Source organism: Arachis duranensis, chromosome 5 (assembly GCF_000817695.3).
Source record: "Arachis duranensis cultivar V14167 chromosome 5, aradu.V14167.gnm2.J7QH, whole genome shotgun sequence".
Taxonomy (NCBI): Eukaryota; Viridiplantae; Streptophyta; class Magnoliopsida; order Fabales; family Fabaceae; genus Arachis; species Arachis duranensis.
This window is the reverse complement of record NC_029776.3, coordinates 80,700,908-80,721,846: the sequence shown is the minus strand read 5'-3', so window position 1 is coordinate 80,721,846 and position 20,939 is coordinate 80,700,908. Positions and strand designations below refer to the sequence as shown.

Sequence of the window (20,939 nt, the reverse complement as noted above, 5' to 3'; positions counted from 1 at the left end):
AAAAAAATTGAAAGTGAAATCAAAACATATAATTTGAAAAAATAACAAATCAAATCAAGTAAAAATAAAAGAGATGTATTTTCTATTTATTTAATTGAAAGAATCATAGTCCCGTGAATAATGAAACCAAGGTTGGCACAGGCCTTTAGGAGCAAAGGGTAAATGAAGGTGTTCCCATGCCCACCAATGTGTAAAATCATGGAAGTGTATATGTTTAAGGTTTCAATAAAGAACTCAGTATTAGTAGAATCTCGAATCAAGTTCCATAGGTAATTTGAATAATGGACAATTATCTGATTTGTTTTCATTACTATCTCAGATATCTAAAATTGATTGTGTGATATAATTGAGGTTTCACACAGTAAAATAATTAAATTACACCAATGTCCTAAAGTAAATTAGTTTACATGCATGTCCTAAAATAAATTTATATAAATCGAATCAACTGAATTTAATTTATACTCTTTCAATGTAAATCAACTAAAGTAAATTTATAATTTATTATATATATGTTATATCAATCTTGATTCGATTTACTTGTATATGTAATAAATTGAATCTAGTTTATTGGATTTAGTACTACTATATAGTAATATAGTATTAACATTTTTGTCAATAAAAAAATATTCTCATTTCAATTCAAATAAAATATAAAAAAAATCACAATGAATAAGAATAGAAATTTAACTTTTGTATTTTACTATTTTAGCTCAAATTCCAAAAAAATACTTTTTTATTTAAATTTATAAATGAAAACAGAACTTACAAATTTAAGGGTACAATTTAACTCAATTAAAAATTAGAGAGCTATATTGAATTGAAAGTCAAATTTAATCTTGAGTATTAACTTGAAGTTGTGGCTTTGATTTTTCAAAGCATAAGGTTATCAAAACAATAAATTTTATACTTAATTTCACAAATTAAATGATAATTTAATTGATATAGTATTTTAATTATTTCTCAATTTACATATTATATAAATATAATTGGTCATTATATTTTGTATAACTATCTGTTACTTCTGACTTTGAAAAAATTATAGTTTTAACTCCTATGTCATTTTAGAAAGTTATGTTTTATATTAATTTTTTTAACATCAATAATCCCAGCAATAATTTTTAGATGCTAACGAGTCAAATGAATTTTTAATAAACTTTTAAAAATCATTTAATGTTCCGTTTTACATCCATCAGTTTATAAAAATATAATTTTTTTTAAATTTGAACTAAAACACAAAAGTTGAATTTCTATTCTTATTCGTTTTGATTTTTCTTTATATTTTACTATGATTATCTTGCTTATTTTACTAGTTGCAAATTGTTCTATTGTACTTATCACTTGTAGGTTGGACAGTGAAATGAAATGTCCAATAAGACAGAAATTGCAGAGATGAAATTATTTTTTGAAGTGGAAACAGGATGTACTCTTTTTCTTTATATTTTCAAAACTTAGATGCAAAAGAATGGTTTAGTACTAGTTCAGCTTATTTGAAATAGTTTGCTTTTCGGTTTTTAAAGTTGTGAAATTATTATCCTACAGGCTTAGCACTATCTGAAAGGAAAACATATGATATAGTGAAAATAGAAATTAAAATTTTTGTCATGTACTTGTTGCTTAAGGATAAAACCAAACTCCTCTTGCTAATCTTGTAGAGCTGACTTTACAACAATCTTTTTAAATTTTTCTCCAAACTCAGCTTTGATTTTTTCCTGGTTTTCCTTTGCCGAGTCATGCTCATGTTGCAAACGTGGTACTTTCTCCTTCATCACATCCATTTGAGCTTTGAGTGCCTTTCCTTTCACATAGACATCTCTCTTTCTCTTTCGAGTCGTGTTCTGTTCTTTTTGAGAAGCCATGATGTTAGCATTAGTAGTTCTGATTTGCTTTTCTAGCTCCTCTTTCATTTCCTCCAAACGTGCCAACTTTTGCCGCAGCTCTTTTTATTGTTATTTTCAAGGTCAGATTTTAAGTTATCAGCCCTCAACAGTTCTGAAGCAGTGGACTCAACTTTCATATTTGCTTCAATATAGCTACTACTACAATGTGCAAACACAGTTGAAGCTTCAGATATCAATGCTCTCATTGCACCTGATAAACCATCATTAGCAGACAAACTGGACAGATAATCTAATCTGGTTTCTGCAATGTTGAGCATCCAAGAACACTGAAGCATCATTATTATTGGTGATGAAGTCTAGTGCTATTTTCAGTGCTTCCATCGTCTCTTCATTTGGAGAAAATTAAATAACATTGGTCTCAGCATCAAGAGAAGCATAGAATCCTTCCATTTCTAGATCATCAGCATCATTATCTTGGCTCACATCAACTTGAATCCCAAAAGACTCATCTGTCGTCATTGGCAACACAGTGCAACATGTTTTGTGATGAAATTCTTCTCTAATAGCCATTCCACTTAATGAAGAGGGAAATAATGGAGCTTGAAGGTTTTGTGTCTCAGCCAAAAATGGGGATTGAGAATATTCTGCCAGTATATTAGCAGGGTGATCCAGCACTGCTTGGGCTAATACACAATATACAAGACGGAAAAGGTAAAGCGAAGTCAAATAATTTATTTTAAAAAATTAATGCAATTTAAATAGAATATTTTACTTATTAAGAGTTAGGAGTTTATAAACTTGTTTGATGAATGACATTATCAAGCAGAGTAATAGGAGCTTGTCAACTCTTACCAACTTCTTAACACAGTTTTTTTTCTTTTTTTCAATTAAGACATGGGCAGCAGGAAAGAAAGGAAACGTATAGGGAACTAATAACATTCTTGAACAATGTGTAAACAATGTGAATTAATAGGGTTAAAAGAGTAAATTTAATGAGTAGCATTAAATTAGGGTGTAGTGTACTTGTATTTGATTGGTGGTTGTTAATGTTGTTCAAGATAATTATTGTTCCCCTAGCACTCCCCGGAAAGAAAATATAGTCATAGTTGAGGAGTGTAAAGTGCAAACCAACTTTTGCCAAGTGAAGAACAGAAATTATGTATAAGTCAAAGGAAAGAAATCTGTCTCTTAGTCTCTGATGTTGTAGCTTGTGGATGATAATTGCATTAAATTTGATCTCAGGTGAGAGTCCAAAAATTCTTGCTAACATTGGCGCAGGGATAACTCTTTGCTATACATCCATAAATCATTATTACTTTCTGCAGGAATTCAAGCTTTATGAAATGCCCAAATATATAAACTACATATAAGACAAAGTTTAGGAAGAATAATCAAGAGTCAATTAACTCTTTACTTTCTCTCTTTACAAATTTCTTTATTAGAAATTAGTTATATGAACATCTTAAAAATGAAGACCAAAAAAAGAGCAAAAGATAGAGAGGGATTGAGATGTCTTGTTTTCGAATGTTTAAAATAAAAATTTCAATTGTTTACCCCCATCATTAGCAGTATCATTACTTGCTAAGCTTAACAATGTTGAATCTGAACCATAATCCCTTTCTGAAGATGCATGACAAGGCAGGTCAATGTAGTCTAAGCCCAACCTTAGTGTACATAAATCATCAACACATGGGCCTATAATGCAAAGCACATGAATAGTCAGTTTATATATGCTGCAAGCAGAATAAACCTGGTTGAGTAAGAAAATGACAAAATTGATCAAGCACCTTGCCTATGCCGGTCAAGAAAAAAAAGGTAATTAATTACTACATATATAACCTTCGCTTATCTTTACAAATTACTATTTTTTGGTTCCAAATTAGATGTTACTTTGAATTTTCTCTACCTAGTAAGAAATAAGCTACTACTTGATAAGAAGTATAACTATTCCAAGTTTTATGGATTTACACGGAACTCACAAATACCCATGAAAATGAAAATGAACTCATAAATGAAATGGCATCATTGTAAATTACCTTGCACACTGGAATTTGGTTCCCTACTCACATGATCATTCAATGAAAAACTCATTCCTAAAGGAAGATCCAATGAAAGCCTCCTTTCATGTGATGCCATATACTTCTGTTGTTGCATATTTACCTGAAAATTTCCCATGATCAACTCTTCTTTATGCAACAGAGGATCAATAAATTGAATATTCGCCATGCTACTTCTATCTTTGTGAAAATAGATTCCAAGTTTCTTGATAGCTGGTCCCCTTTGGCCACAAGACTTAATTGTACACACAACATGATTCCATTCATTTTTTAAAATCACTTCATTCACTTTGGACTTCATCAATTTTGGATCAGTAATAAATATATGATCCACTAATTGATTGGATGTCTCCACTGATTCAAGATGTTCCGCTTGACCTCTGCTGCTGTTGATGATAAACTCCGTACAAATGTGTGTACACGAAAAATCAACCGCAGGTCCAACAAGAACACATAAAGAGATTTCAGGAAGCTTGTTGCGAAACCAGAAAGAAATTGAATCATTGTTGCTACTATGCTCCACCCACTTTGGAATGCTACTACTTGGAAGAACAAAATCCTTGGCTCCATCCTCATGCAATTCCTGTTGGTCAAATACATTTCATACTTTTAACAATATGTACTGCTTTGGTTCCAAAGAAGTTTTCATTTGAAACAAATTGATTACTAGAATTACTGGTCTGTACAATAGATAGTTATTTGAAACTGGAGATAATATTAAGAATATCAATTTTATCATACTTGAATGGCTAATCAAACAAAACCTTTTAATAGCAGATGGCAATTCTTTTATCTGAGTACCATCCGAATAAATTGTTAGTATTTCCTTTAATTTTCCCAACATTTTTGGAAAATGTTCAAGACTAAGCATTCTGAAAGACAGAGATGTACAAGATTGGTCAACTTGATAGATGGAAATCTCTTAAGCCTCCTGCAACCTTGAGCACTCAATACGCTAAGTCTGTCTAAGAATACAATTTATTCGTCAATTTTAATTAAATTCAAGCACATATTCAATGATAGGTTTACTAAATTTGGGACTCCGGATATATCAGGTATCTCTTCTACATTAGAATGATCAAGATTTATGACTGTCAAGCTCATGTACTGCAACAACAAAAAAAGGATGTCAAATGATGAAAAACCTTAAAGATTTTTATTGTCATATGTAAAGGTTTTGGATGAAAGAATTTTAGACTTGCCTTTTGCTTTTCAAGAAACCTAACTGACTGTATACTCTTGCCGGATAATTGGAATATGACAAGTCCCTCCGGATGAAAATTAAGTGGTAAACAAGGTGAAGGATATTCCTCCCAATTCAACACTCTTAAACAATTTGGAAGATACTTGGGACCTTGGGAAAAATAAGTATGTCTAATAAACAGTGTTTTGAGATTTCTCATTTTCTTGAAAGCCTCTCCATCGCATCTTATTACTTTTTCAAACTTGGGAAAATCCATATGTATCATTTCAATTTTGTCAGATCCCTGTTAACACAAAACAATATCATTACATGTATAAATTATATGTTTCAAGACTTTATTACACACATTTAGAAAAATATAAGATCCTACTAATTCTATCCAAAGAAGTCAAAGAGCTGAAAATTTTCAACGGATAATAAGAGCACTTAACTAAACCATTCATACTTATCTTACTATATTCATTTCAAAAACTTGAACTATATCTTCGAGGAGCCATAATCGACTACGCTTCCCAGGCTTTTTTGGTGATTCTTGACGCACAATTTCTCTACCCATGTCTTGAATGAGGGCATGCAAGATTATTCCACGATATGCATCCATTTTTATTAGTGATTTTTCAACCAACACTTTAAGTCCATATTCCAAGGAGTCGACATTATGATGAGCACAAAGTATCCTTTTGACATCTTTCAATTCACATCCATTGAAACAACAAGCAATATCAAGAAAAATTTCCTTCTCAAATTCCTCCAATCCATCAAAGCTTACCTTAAGCACATTTTGTATCTTTTTATTGGGAATTCTTCTGTATTGATCTAATGCAGATTTCCACTGTTCTATACTTTTGCCCAGAAAGTTGGATCCCATAACTTCCAAAGCCAATGGTAGGCCAGAAGCATAAGTTACCACACAACTCAAGATGTCTAAGTAACTTCGATCAACTTTGTTAGTTTTTAAAGCTTTGAAACTGAGCAATTCTAGAGAATCTTTATCATTCAATTGACTTGCACTGAAGAGAAAAACGCGTGGCCTAGTTGTCCAAGATGCCTTCTTTCACTACTGCATGTTGCTCCAATGATGAAATTTAATAGAAACATCACTGCAACAACGATACACAAATCCATAAAAATGAAATAGGCCCCACAATGCAAAATCAATGGTGAGAGATGTGGTATTGTTATCCTACAGGCTTAACACTATCTGAAAGGAAAACATATGATATAGTGAACTTAAGAAAAATTAAATTTTTTGTCATGTACCAAATTCCTCTTGCTAATCTTGTAAAGCTGACTTCACAACAATCTTTTTAAATTTTTCTCCAAGCTCTGACCATTCAGCTTTGATTTCTTCCTGGTTTTCCTTTGCCAAGTCATGCTCATGTTGCAAACGTGGTACTTTCTCCTTCATCACATCCATTTGAGCTTTCAGTGCCTTTCCTTCCACGTAGACATCTCTTTTTCTCTTTCGAGTCGTGTTCTGTTCTTTTCGACAAGCCATGATGTTAGCATTAGTAGTTCTGATTTGCTTTTCTAGCTCCTCTTTCATTTCCTCCAAACGTGCCAACTTTGCCACAGCTCTTTCCAAGGTCTCCACCGTATCGTTGAACTGATTCTTGTTATTTTCAAGGTCTGATTTTAAGTTATCAGCTCTCAACAGTTCTGAAGCAGTGGACTCAACTTTCATGTTTGCTTCAATGTAGCTACTACTACAATGTGCAAACACAGTTGAAGCTTCAGATATCAATGCTCTCATTGCTCCTGATAAACCATCATTAGCAGACAAACTGGAGAGATACTCTAAGCTGGTTTTCATGATGCAGCAATGTTAAGCATCCAAGAACACTGAAGCATCATTATTATTGATGGTGACGTCTAGTACTATTTTCAGTGCTTCCTTGGTCTCTTCATTTGGAGAAAATGAAATAACATCTGTGCTAGGAGACAGAGACAAACCCTATAGTAGGGTAAGAATCACTTGAAATTGGCATAATCCTGTAAATGCAAGATTACAAATTGACATGACCAGAAGCAAAAGTTTTTGTTTTATAGCCTCATGTCTTCAAAGGTGGTTCTTTTTCACGGGTCATTATTCATTGTTACAGCTTGTCCTGCATAGCTACCTTCTTGAAGAGTAAAATTTAGATCTTCTAGCATCTTATAGATATTGGCCAACTGAACACGTGACTGATTTCCTGCTGCAAATGTATGAAATCTACCAATGATCTCAACCTGGCTCCACCCACATTCTTTAACCAGTCCTTTACCATCTATCAATTTTCTCATTGCATGCACCGAATGAGGTGTACAAATTAGCCATCAATACATAATTTCCAGAGCTTCCAGGACTAAGCTCTAGTAACTTGACAGCAGCAAGCTCCCCGAGCTCAACATTACCATGGATCCTACAAGCATGAGCAATGGGCCCAAGCTTGCACTTGTGCTTCCAAGGGCATCCCCTGAATCGTATCTAAAGCTAAGTCAAGCCGGCCAACTCGACCAAGAAGATCTACCAAGCAAGTGCAATGTTCTATCTTAGGAGTTATTCCAAAATCTTTTTGCATACTTAGGAAGTACTTCAATCCATCTTCTACTAACCTTGCATTGCCACAAGCCAGCAAAACACTGGTGTAAACAACATCATCTGGAATTATCCCTTCTGTAGTTGTCATTTTGCGAAATAGGTCAATCGCTTCTTTCCCCATCCCATGAATAGCATAGCTATTTATCATGAAAGACCAAACAGTTAAATCTTTATCTGCCACTTCTTCAAATACTTCTTGGGCTTTCTTGATGCTTCCACACTTGGAGTACAAGTGTATAAGAGATGTTTGGATTTGTAGATCAAATTCCAATTCATTTAGAGAAATATAATCTTCCATCTCTTTTGCTATGCTAATTGATCCTAAATCGATTGGTGGATCTGGTCTAAAATCTGTCCTTACAAGCCTTCTAAACAAATGCAACGCCTCCAATGGGTGATCTGAATGGGCATATCCTGCAATCATCAATGTCCATGAGAAAATGCTCTTTTTGATAATCAAATCAAATATCCTTCTAGCAGATGCAAGGTCACTGCATTTTGCATACATAGTTCTTAGCAAATTTTCAATGAACTCCTCTTTATCGCATCCACATTTGAGTACAAAAGCTTGAACGGATGAAGCTAATAAGAGATCTCCTACTAGTATACAACCAGATATAAGAATTAGAAATACAATAAAATCTATGCCAGTACTTTGATGCTGCATTTGATTGAATAAATTAAACGCTTTCGCAACATGGCCAACCTTCACATAACCTCCCATAATAGTTGTCCAAGAAATTATTGATTTTTCATCCATCAAATCAAAAACCTTCCTCGCTTCCTCCATTTGGCAAAAGTGAACATACATTCCCATTAACGCATTGGCCAAAGTAACTTGAAAATACACAAGTCCAAGTTTGATCAAGCAACAATGTATCGACATCCCTGGCCACCAAAAGCTAAAGGAATCTGAATCTGAACCCGAACAACCTGACAAAATTGAAACAAATATGGGCGAACTTGGCTCAAAGCCAAGAGCCCACATATCTTTCAAGAGGCTGAATGCCGCATCCATCAAAAACCCACGAGAATAAGCTGAAATCATGGACAACAAGTGCAGTTTGAACAAATAAGTCATCTTGGAAGCCAAGTCTCAGAATATGGCCATGAATCATAGTCCTATGAATAATGAAACCAAGGTAAAAGGGCTAAGTGATGCAGACTGCACTGCCATTTGAACAATGGATAATTATCCGATTTGTTTTCATTAATACTTCAGATATCTAAAATTGATTCGTGTGATATAATTTATTATTTTCTAACACCAAGAGTCGTATTTTTTAAAATATGAAACATAATTGACCATTTCAAAATATTAGAATGTAATACAAATTACTTATCAAATCAATTTTAACTACCAACATAGATATTAAAATTAGTCTTCATCTTAGATAGTTTACATATTCTTTCCACACCCCATTTGAATATATCTTACATTTAAATTTGTATATTTACTAATCAATTAATTTCTTTCGTGAAAGAGAAGAGACTTTCCTTATAAATCCATGTACCAAACATGCTTGTTTTGATATTAATATTGTGGATTTTTTTTTTTCGTGATGACATTAAAAGAAGCCAATTCATTGCTGTCGTCTTCGATATAAAATATTACATCACATTTGTTGCCCATTCTCAATGGTGGTTCACAAAATTTTGGAGAAGGTCCAAGTCGAACAATGTTAGAGGCCAGTAATTTTTGTGATTGTTAGCCATCAACTAGCCATTAATGATGATTTGATGGTGTGAGATTGGTGTGAAATTTCATCCAATGGCTCATCTTTCTCTGCTGGTTATATGCTGGCCAAAATTCAATAAAACTGCTGCCTCCTAAACTTTTCCGTCCAAGTCTATATGTGAAAAGCTTCACTCAAGATTCCTTCACACCAACTTTATCCAAAATGGATATTTCAATACATCTATTCTTAGTAAAAGAGGAAATCAGAATAACAAATTCGTTGAGCACTACCAAAATTCTGGTAGGGCTATCATCATTTTCTTGCACTGCCACTTGAATGGACAATTATCCGATTTTGTTCTGATTTGTTTTCCTTGCTAATTCAGATATCCGAAATTGAGTTGTGTGATATAATAGAGGGTCCACACCGTAAAATAATTAAAATTATACTAATGTCTAAAGTGAATTAGTTTACATGTATGTCCTAAATATATGTAAATCGAATAAACTAAATTCAATTTATATTTTTTAATATAAATTGAATCAATTGGATTTGATTTACTATATATATTATATCAATCTTGATTTGATTTACTTATATATATATAATAAATTGAATTTAGTTGATTTGATTTAATATTAATACATAGTATTAACATTTTTGTCAATTAAAAAGATACTCTCATTTAGATTCAAATAAAATATCAAAAAAATTACAATGAATAAGAATAAAAATTCAACTTTTGTATTTTATTATTTTAGTTTAAATTCCAAAAAATTGACATTTTTTATAAATTTATGAATGAAAAGTTGAAAATAGAACTTATAAATTTTAGGGTACAATTTTGCTCAATTAGAAATTAGAGGGCTAAATTGAGTTGGAAGTCAAATTTTAGAAGTAATCTTAAGTATTAACTCAAAATTATTGCTTTGATTTTTCAAAGTATAACGTCATCAAAACAATAAGTTTTATACTTAATTTCACAAATTAAATAATAATTTAATTTATGTAGTATTTTAATTAGTTTTCAAATTACATATCGTATAAATATAGTTGGTTATTATATCTTGTATAATTATCGGTTACTTCTGACTCTAAAAAATTATAGTTTTAACTTCTATGTCACTTTGGAGGGCTATACTTTATATTAATTTTTTTAATATCAAAAGTTTCGGTAATAATTTTTAGATGCTAACGAGTAAAATGATGATTTTTAATAAATTTTTAGAAATTGTTTAATATTTTGTTTTACATTCATAAGTTTATAAAAATTTAAATTTTTTAGAATTTGAACTAAAACACAAAAGTTATATTTCTATTCTTGTTTGTTTTAATTTTTTGATATTTTACTATGATTATCTTGTTTATTTTACTCGTTGCAAATTGTTTTATTGTACTTATCACTTATAGGTTGGACAGTGAAATGAAATGTCCACTAAGACAGAGATTGCAGAGCTAAAATTATTTTTGGAAGTGGAAACAGGATGTGCTCTTTTTCTTTATATTTTCAAAACAAAGATGAAAAAAAATAGTTTAGTACTAATACAGCTTATTTGTATGTGTTACATAATATAAGATGCAAAAACTGATTTCAATATAATATATTGTGTCTTGTGTGTCTGATACATAATTATTTTAGAAGTTTACTTTGAAAAGTTGACATTAATTATTTTAGAAGTTGGCTTTGAGCTACTATATTTTTATCAGGAAATTATGGTGCAGTTCAATGCTGATATTGCTTATGGCATGCCATGGAAGTTTATTCCTACTCAAAGGGAGGTTTTTCTTGACTTAACACCCTGTATCTTATTGCATGTATGCTGTATTTCCATCTGCAGATAGTATTATAACTTGGCAAGAATTCATTGAGGAACTTTTATTTTTAATTTCTTGGAACCGTTAAGTTTAGTTATATTATATTATTCTATTAAAATTCCATTCTGCTAGCTTGGAGAGAACTGTTGGTGATCATATCTACTTAATATACTAAAATTAAGTTTTTTCCCAACTACTAAAAGTGACGTGTCGATCTCTCATGCCTCCGTTTTTCTCCAAAACGAATAAATTTTTTTTCTATTCTAAATTATTTTATTATAATTATATTATAATTAATACTAAATGAATAATATATAATTATACTAATTAGCAACATATCTTCATTATAATATCGAATCAATATTTAATGCACTATTAAACTACTTATCAATTATCAGTTAAAAATACTTTTAATAATTTTAATGATAATAATAAAAAATCTTTGTTATCCGATTCACGTATATCAAATAATTTTTCTAAATTATTTTATAAAAAATATCTTTAATATAATTATATTATAATTAATATTTAATGAATAATATATAATTATACTAATTTAGAAACATATCTTCATTATAATTGTATCAAATCAAAATTTAATGTATTATTAAAAAATTACCTTAATAATAAGTAATTTATATATTTATTTTTGTTTTATTAAAGTCTATATATAGTGTTTTCCTGTGGTACATGAATCTAAATTTGAGAGTCAATTCATAATTTTATATTTAGTGTTTTTTTACTACTTCATAGAATAAGAACGTATTCTTTGTTTTTTTATTGAAGTTGATCCTTTTAAGGTACAATTTATAATTTTTTATAATATTTTTTTATATATTTATTCTATTATATTATTCTTTTGATAATTTTTTATTTGTTGTTACTCTAAGTTATTCTTATCGTCTAATATTCCAGTTCGATTGTCTTTTGCCACAATCATTTACAATGCATCACATCCATAAAATACTTCATCGAGTTGTCTTCACTGATTCGGGTTCCAACTACATGGTTGTAAGCGTTCAGTTTTGCTAAATTCATGACAAATTCAGATATGTAATTTTAACAATTGGTAATATATTTAAATTTTCTTAGTTTAAGCTGTTCGTTATTAGAATAATTTTTTAACATATTTTGATTTTTTCAGAAATTATCAGCTTTCTTTTGCATGCATGCAATGCCATTGAGGGAAATAAGAGTTAGTTTGGTTTCTCGGTGTGGCAATTCTATACCTTGCCGCACTGCATGGATAGCGAATGATGAAGCTTATCTAACAAGAGGATGGTCTGATTTTGCACGAATTCTAAATATTGAAACTTACGATGTTATTTCAGTTGGTTGTCGTTACAAGAATGATTCTATACTATACGTGACTAAGGACTAAAATAGGTTCAATATTGTTTAGGTAATTTGGTTTTACAATTAGTATTTGATTAAATTATAACTATAGAATTTTAAATTATTGCCTCAATTTATATATTACGATTATTTTTTGTGGATGTGCTATTTTTAAATAATTTAATAAAACGAAGTAGTGTCAGATATTATTAAGTTTATTTTTATCCTTTATTTCTTTATTTGTATTTTCATTATATTTGACAAAAAATAAACCTACACATATATTAAATCGTTGACCTAAAGACAATTTATTTGCCAATAAAAACAGATTTTATTTATAATTGAAATAAAATTTTTTTGCCAATAATCGGTGGATAAAATTGAAATTACATCCGTGTCATATAATTATAATTGATTAATTGGTATAAAATGAAATTATACCCGTGCCATGAGTAATAATCTAAATAATTATATCTTAACAAAATATAATTTGAAATAATTTATAAACAATTATCTTAACAAAAATAATTATTTAATAATTGATTTAAAAATCAATGCAAAAAATAATTATTAATAATAGTATTATTAACTGGGTAAATAATATAATTTTAAATTATTACTTGAAATATAAATAATATATGAAAATCTATTGAGTAAGTTAATGATTTTGCACCTTAATAATTTGACAATTATTACTCAATTAACCAGTTAATTAAATTAGTAATAATAATTTTTAATTTCAAATTTTGTATATTAAGTAGTTATTAAAAATTGGGTAATAACGATTTACACGGAAAAATCATTGATAAATTCAATTAACCATAAAGAAGATAATATACTAACAGTTTTAGTATATTATTTATGATAAAGGAAATTATTTTCTCAAATTAAATTTTATATAATTATAGTAAGTCTCTATAATTAAAGGAATATAAAACTGCTTTATATATAACAATAATATTATACATATTTATATATCTCTTCTTTTATCTCTTTTTTTAAAATATCGCCATATAATTAATGTAAAAAATATATAATATTAAACTGTTTTGTTATGCATATATATGAATTTATACAATAACCCGTATAATTTATACGTATGGCATAATACATATGTTAAAAAAAGATTCTATAATTTTTGAAAATCACTGTTTTATTATATGAAATTGAAATTGAAATTAAATAATTTCTATTTATATAATTTTTTTATTAGTATCAAGTATTTTCATTAAAAATTCATATCGTTTGTAATTAGTATACATATATATATATATAACTCGTAATAGTCAATTGTTTCAATTATTTTGACGTTAATGCTCTTGCGAATGAACTAAGTGGGTATTAAGAAAGGCTAACTAATGAGCAGAAATTTGCATACAATCAAATAATTGGTGCTGTTAGCAGTAATATGGGTGGACTTTTCTTCTTATACGGTCAAGGTGGTTGTGGAAAAATATTCTTATGGTCAACTATATCATGCTCAATTAGGTCTAAAGGAGGTATAGTTTTAAATGTTGCTTCTTGTGGGATTGCTGTACTTTTGTTGTCTAATGGAAGAACTGCACATTCAAGGTTTAAAATTTCTTTGGCCATAAATAAGGATTCTTTGTGTAGTATTAAACAGGAAAGTCCTCTTGCAAGGTTAATATCCAAGGCCAAATTAATCATATGGGATGAAACTCCAATAATAAGTAAGTATTGTTATGAAACTTTTGACAAATGCCTCAGAGACATCTTAAGGTGCTCAGATTCGTATAATGCTCATTTGCCATTTGGAGGTAAAGTTATTGTTCTTAGAGGAGATTTTAGACAAATTTTATCTATGATTTCCAGAGGCTCAAGGCAAGATATAATTCAGTCTTCTATTAATTCTTCATATTTGTGGCATAACTATAAGGTTTTGAAGCTTACAAAAAACATAAGATTGTCACTAGGTGAAAATAACAACATACAAGAACTCAGAAATTTTGCAGAATGGCTACTCAAAATTGGTGATGATTTGGCTGGTGATACAACAAATGGTGAATCGATCGTTCATATACCATCTGACATTTTGATTAAGAACTCTGAGACAGCTTTGGATGACCTCATTGATTTCGTGTATCCAGATATGTTATCCAATTTATCCGTTGAAAATTATTTTAAGGATAGAGCAATTTTTGCACTAACTTTGGATTGTGTCACTGATGTCAACAACAAGATGACTGCAGGGTTACTTGGACAAGAAAGAGTCTACTTAAGTTCAGACTCTGTGTGTGCTGAAGAGGCAAATATGGAATTTGAGTTAGATGCTTTCTCGCCGGAAATTTTAAATGGAATAAATTGTTCAGGTCTACCACCACACAAGTTGGTTCTGAAGGTTGGCGCTCCTGTTATGTTGCTGCGGAATATAGACCAAACTAATGGTTTGTGCAATGAAACGAGGATGCAAGTTAGAAGAATGGGAAATCATGTGATAGAATGCAAGACTTTAACTGGTAACAAAGCTGGAAGTATTGTTCTTATCCCAAGACTGAATCTAATTCCAAATAATGAAACATTGCCGGTCATGTTTCAAAGAAGACAATTCCCAATTATCATGTCATTTGCAATGACAATAAATACTTATTGTACATTAATAGTTTGAGAATATTAAAATTATCATTAAAATTCGTATAATTTTATTCTCTTGACAAATAATTTTATAATTATGTTAATCATATAATTTTATATGCAAACATTGATACAGTGTTGTTTTATGTATATATTTTGCAGGTATCAAAGGATAGCATTGAATTGTTATTCAGTAGGTTTAAATTATTTATTGTTTATTATAAAACTTTCTGCATTAGGATTCTCTATTAATTTGTTTTTCATTTTGAGCTGATTTTGATATTTTCTTATTTCACAGTAAATCAACATATAAAACTTTGTTGGTAGATTTAAGTATTATTAGATTATTTATGATCATATTGAGTATATATGCCTGATTTATCGAAAAAAGTAGATTAAATAACTATTTTATAGTTAATACAATTAACATTATATTAAGAAAAGAAAAATAACGCATACAAGTTATTTTTTTATTAATTAAATTATTATAATTAAAATAAAATTTAACATAACAACTTAAAATTATAATTTCAATCTTATCACGTGCATGTTATGGGTGATTAAACTTGTTAAATAAGAAAGCTTGGTTGTGATAATTTAATTTTTATGGGGATTGATACAGTATTTTCTGATCTGGTTCTAGTTGCATTTATGATTAATAGTTACACCATAGACTCTGTGTTTGAACTTTGAAATTTGAATCTATTGGCTTGCAAAATTTTAGTATCATGGGATAAGTTGAATGTTGTACACATTCAGTGTTTATTTTATATTTTATACAGGTAATTAATTTTTGTTATAATCGTAACATGATTGGTCTATAAAAATAATTAAGTGATGATTGAGTTTTTATATCATTATGCAAGGCGTTGAATTCTCACTGATAAGGATCCTTTTCAAATTGTGTTCTTTAGGGGGTAATTATAAATTGAACTACTAATAGTGTGTATTTTTATTATATTATTACATGATGAATTAATTAAAGTATATAAGAGAGACTTAATAAAAATAATAGGTGAAAAATTTGATGAATTGTTTATTTCTCTGGCAAGTAACATCAAACTCTTACGTTCCTTCTGTTTTAATATGTTATAAAACGAATTACTAAATTCTAAAATAAAAATAACTCGTTATTTCATTTTTTCAATAACACTACTAATTTTTTTTATTAAAGATTATCATTACTTTATTTCGTCTATTTATAATATGTATAAGTGTAGAGAATTAATTTTTAATTATTTAATAGTAACCAACTTTTAATTTTTTATTATAATAAAATTATTCTTTAGTTCTCAATATTTAGGCATTTTAAAATTTCAGAGATGAAAATTTAATACCTAAAGATTAAATTTTAAAATAAAAAAAATTAAAAATTAAATAATATTGACTGAACAAAATTTCCCTCTAATGTAATCCTTATTATATCTACCTTTTTTTTCTATTATTAGAGAATATCATTACTATTTGCTATATAAAGAAGCTCTCATAGATTAAATATTAAAGGAGACTTCTAGAGTTCCAATGCTGATTTTGTAAGAAATATGGAGGGAAGTTGATAAAGTATAAACATAAATAAGATAGTTACATAGAAGAAGGATCTGGAACATGTTGGAAAACTCTTGCATCATCCTTAATAACATGTCATCATCCTAGGTTGGCACTTTCTCAATATCTCTACACATTACCAGAAGAAAGCTTCCATTTTACCATGCCGAGTGAAGCATGTGTCATAGAATTTTCAAGAACCATGCTTCATCTTCTACATATACACATTAAACCTTCTAGTGAGGCATCAAAATTCCAAAAAGTTGAAGAATACAAACAGCCAAGTGTCATAGTCCAATATAGTTTGATCACAACCTATACTTTATTTCCCCACATTTCCACCTGATTCTCCACATTTTTTTGAGTGCTAAAATCTAATAAACAGAAATGAGGCTACAACAAATGAATGTGGGAGTGCTGCTATTGTTCTTGCTTCTTGTTCTTGCTAGCTTTCCATATAAAGTAAAAGGGTATCTGTATCCATTAACAGATCGTCCTATAAACCCCTTGGTTGATCTATGGACAGATCGTTTCCTTGATCCACTTCGTGTTCTTGAGCAAATCCCAGTTGAGCTTGGAAAAAATGATCCATCATCACCCATGGCAATGATGATGACACCTGCAAAGGTAGATTGGAAGGAGACACCAGAAGGGCATGTTATAGCCCTTGATGTTCCAGGGTTGAACAGAGATGAGATCAAGATTGAAGTGGAGGAAGGGAACAGGGTTCTGAGGGTAAGTGGAGAGAGGAAGAAAGAGGAGGAGAAGGAAGGGGAACACTGGCACAGGGTTGAAAGATCCTATGGCAAATTCTGGAGGCAGTTCAAGGTGCCTGAGAATGTGGACTTGGAATCTGTGAAGGCTAAGCTAGAGAATGGTGTGCTTACTCTGACACTGGAAAAATTGTCACCTGATAAGATCAAAGGTCCAAGAATGGTGAGCATTGCAGGGGAGAGTGAGAAACCAGCACAAATCAACGTCAATGAAACCAAACAGGAGCTATGAAATAACTGCTAATCATGAATGATGATCATGTTTTGGTTCCGAATATATGAGTAAATGAATATATAAAGAATGGTTTTCAGTTTGGTTTTGTGCTGTGAATGAAAGAGTTGTAGTATGAGGATTATGGTTGTTTTCATGTACCGAAGATACTGGTGTTGATATGAGTAAATAAATAATCCATTACTATAAACTCATTGTTTAACCTCTCTTGATTAGCAATGTTCATGGAAGAAAAATGACCTTACCAAGAGATGTGTAAAAATGAGAATGGATATACCAGTCTCTGTTCTTGAATAATAATAATATAATGCAGCTATTTAACAACAAAACCTTTTGCAGTATGGAAGTGAAAACATTCTGTTATGTTCGCATGAGAGACAAACTTATATCACAAAAAATAAGGTGAAATTTTAATTCCTCTCAACAAATTGTATGTGTTACAAGAGTCACAAAAGAATTAGTAACCCAATCATTCACCCACCAAAAGAATTAATTGAACATCTGAGAGACACGAGTACTAGATGAAATACTGTACACTAATGCTACATCAACACCTCTCTAGTGTTTTCCCTTATGCAGAGAGAACAAACCTAATGCAGAGTTCTTTTCTTCTTTTCTCTTGATAAATCTTGAAGATCCTAGACACAGGATAACTGCGCCAAACAATTTTGCATAACCATGTCTGTGTCGTATATACCAGGAATATTCAGTTCAGCATTGGCTTTTCTAAATTAGATGAATGGTATCTATTTTCTGTAGTATATTGCCTATATTCTCTCTCTCTCTCTCTCAAATCTAGCAAGGAAAATTTTAAAAGCTATGAGGTTAAGGATTGCAATTTGGACTTGACTTCATTTCTAACACCAATGAGACTTTCCAGGAAACTCTGTATCTCTTCTGCTCTTGGATTTGATAGATCAAGAGAATAGAACTGATAAACTTGATCATCAACCTCAATCCAGCTACAACCTGGAGTCTTATGAGATTTCTGTTCCTTCAATGTCCTCCTTATGTTTCGGACTTCATCCCATTTTCCTAACTCCCCATATATATTAGCCAACATTATACCATAGCTACCATTATATGGATCAATCTCAACTAATTTTTTAGCTGATAACTCTGCTAAATCCATGCGGCCATAAACCTTACATCCATTAAGTAAAGAACCCCAAACAACCTCATCTGGCTCCATGCTCATACCCCTGATAACCTCCATCGCCTCATCAAGTCGACCTGCCCGGCCAAGAAGGTCTATCAAGCAGCCGTAATGCTTAATCTGTGGCTCTATGCCAAATTCATGAACCATCAACTCAAAGTAGTAATAACCTTTCTCAACTAATCCTCCGTGAGTACAAGCATTTAGCAAACCAACGAAGGTGACATCATCGGGTCTCGCATCACCACCAATCTCAACCATTTGCTCAAAAATGGCAATGGCAGTGTCACTTTGGCCATGAAGTGCCAGAGAATTGATCATTGAATTCCATGAAGTTAAGCCTCTCTTAGAATTCATATCAAAAACCTTCCTTGCCAGCTTGAGGTTGCCACATTTCCCATACATATCCACCAGAGCATTCAACACAAAGGAGTCAATAGCAAAACCACTCTTGTAAACATAACCATGTATCCATTTCCCAAGCTGAAGCATGCCCGTGTTGCCACAAGCCGAGAGCGCGCAAACCACAGTGACCTGATTCGGCCTGTTACTTTCATATTTCTCCTCCATAGCAAGAACAACCATCTCCCTAAACAACCTAATCCCCTCAGAGTAAAAGCCATTTTGAGTGCAACCCGCAATTACCGCACTCCAAGACGGCACATCCCTCTCCTTCATTTCACCAAACAGTTTCAAAGCACTCTCAACATCCCCAACTCTCGCATACCCAGAAACCATAGCTGTAAACGACACCACATTCCTCTCAGACATTTCATCGAACGCCTTCCTCGCATTCCCCAAACCACCCAAACTCCGCGAGTAGGAGTCAACAAGAGCCGTTTCCACAACACACCACTCCTCAAAACCAAATTTCACAATCTGGGCATGCACGGAATCGGTGCCACGTGGCTCCATAACCTCAGGGCAAGATTTGAGAACATGCGGGTATATAAACTGATCGGGCTTTGGCGCGCCTTGAAGGAGCATTTTTCGAAAGAGCGAAATGGCGGAGGAGGCATGGCCGTGAGAGTGGGAGGCGTAGGCGGTGATCATGGCGGTGTAGAGGTAGATGTTGGGGTTGTGTTGGCGATCGAAGATGATGCGAGCGTATGGGAGATTGGAGAGAGTGAGCGCAGAGAAACGGAGAAGCTTGAAGGCATAGAAGTGGGTTTGGGAGTGGCCAAGAACGGTGAGATAGGATTGAAGCTGCTTGAGATGGTTGAGGTTCTTGCACTTCCCCAGAATCCATAGCACATGTTCGTTTAGATTGTTATGCTGCTGCTTCAATTCCATGCCTTCACTTTTCAGTTACAATAACTCACTTAACAAGCACCATCTCAAGAAATCTGTAACACTCACCTTCCTTGAATTACAATTAAGAGTAGAGTGAGAATTAGGCTTTTAAAAATTTTAATTTTAGACTAATTAGCCTTTAAAAGATAAAACAAAAAATTAATTGTTGTGATATGTTCAAAAATGTGGATGACCATTATGGGGACCGATTTTTCCTATAAAGAAATGAAGTTCCAAGACAAATTGAAATTAAATAAAGTTTGAAAATGTCTATACTTTACCTTTATAAATAGTGAGGTACAGCAACACAGACGTAATATAAAAATATTCGCTCCCTTTCTTTTACTATAAACAAATGTATTTTTTTTTTTTTTATTTTTAATATTTCTTTTTATCTTTATATATATATATACACATTACAATATAATTATATTAATATTAGAGTCTTCTATCAATACTTCTTTATTTTATATTATATCTTTCTTATTTATTTAGTTGTTTTACAACACGTTATCAGCACAAGATTCTGATCAAATTTTAAGAAGACTCAGGTAATAATTTTTTCATTATGTCGAAACTCTCTCATCTTGAATTCAATGCTCTTGATATATTTGGAAACAATTATTTATCATGGATACTAGATACTGAAATCCATCTTGATTCAATGGATCTTAAAGAAACCATTAAGGTTGAAAATAATGCATCCTAGAAGGATAAAGCTAAAGCCATGATTTTTCTTCATCGTCATCTTGATGAAGGATTGAAAAATGAATATCTTACATTAAAAGATCCTGCAGATCTTTGGAAAGACCTTGAAGAAAGGTATAATCATCAGAAAA

At 31.1% G+C, this 20,939-nt stretch overlaps 4 protein-coding genes across 4 annotated transcripts; 2 read left to right on the top strand and 2 right to left on the bottom strand.

Annotated features, from left to right (window-relative positions):
- Positions 1-6,924: 6,924 nt before the first annotated feature.
- LOC110281548 (pentatricopeptide repeat-containing protein At3g12770-like) lies at positions 6,925-8,497 on the bottom strand. The gene is made up of 4 exons (XM_021143881.1): positions 7,695-8,497; positions 7,423-7,555; positions 7,200-7,328; positions 6,925-7,053 (listed from the first exon to the last, which is right to left on the bottom strand). The coding sequence occupies exons 1-4, from the start codon at positions 8,495-8,497 to the stop codon at positions 6,925-6,927; spliced, it is 1,194 nt and encodes a 397-aa protein (XP_020999540.1).
- Positions 8,498-13,917: 5,420 nt separating this feature from the next.
- LOC107489636 (uncharacterized) lies at positions 13,918-15,135 on the top strand. Its single transcript, XM_016110391.1, has one exon. The coding sequence runs from the start codon at positions 13,918-13,920 to the stop codon at positions 15,133-15,135; it is 1,218 nt and encodes a 405-aa protein (XP_015965877.1).
- Positions 15,136-16,699: 1,564 nt separating this feature from the next.
- On the top strand, positions 16,700-17,952 carry LOC107489665 (22.0 kDa class IV heat shock protein). Its single transcript, XM_016110414.3, has one exon. The coding sequence runs from the start codon at positions 17,034-17,036 to the stop codon at positions 17,649-17,651; it is 618 nt and encodes a 205-aa protein (XP_015965900.1). The 5' UTR covers positions 16,700-17,033; the 3' UTR covers positions 17,652-17,952.
- Positions 17,953-18,078: 126 nt separating this feature from the next.
- On the bottom strand, positions 18,079-20,181 carry LOC107489664 (pentatricopeptide repeat-containing protein At1g33350). The gene is made up of 2 exons (XM_052262302.1): positions 18,316-20,181; positions 18,079-18,241 (listed from the first exon to the last, which is right to left on the bottom strand). The coding sequence occupies exon 1, from the start codon at positions 20,098-20,100 to the stop codon at positions 18,469-18,471; it is 1,632 nt and encodes a 543-aa protein (XP_052118262.1). The 5' UTR covers positions 20,101-20,181; the 3' UTR covers positions 18,079-18,241; positions 18,316-18,468.
- Between the last annotated feature and the right edge of the window lie 758 nt (positions 20,182-20,939).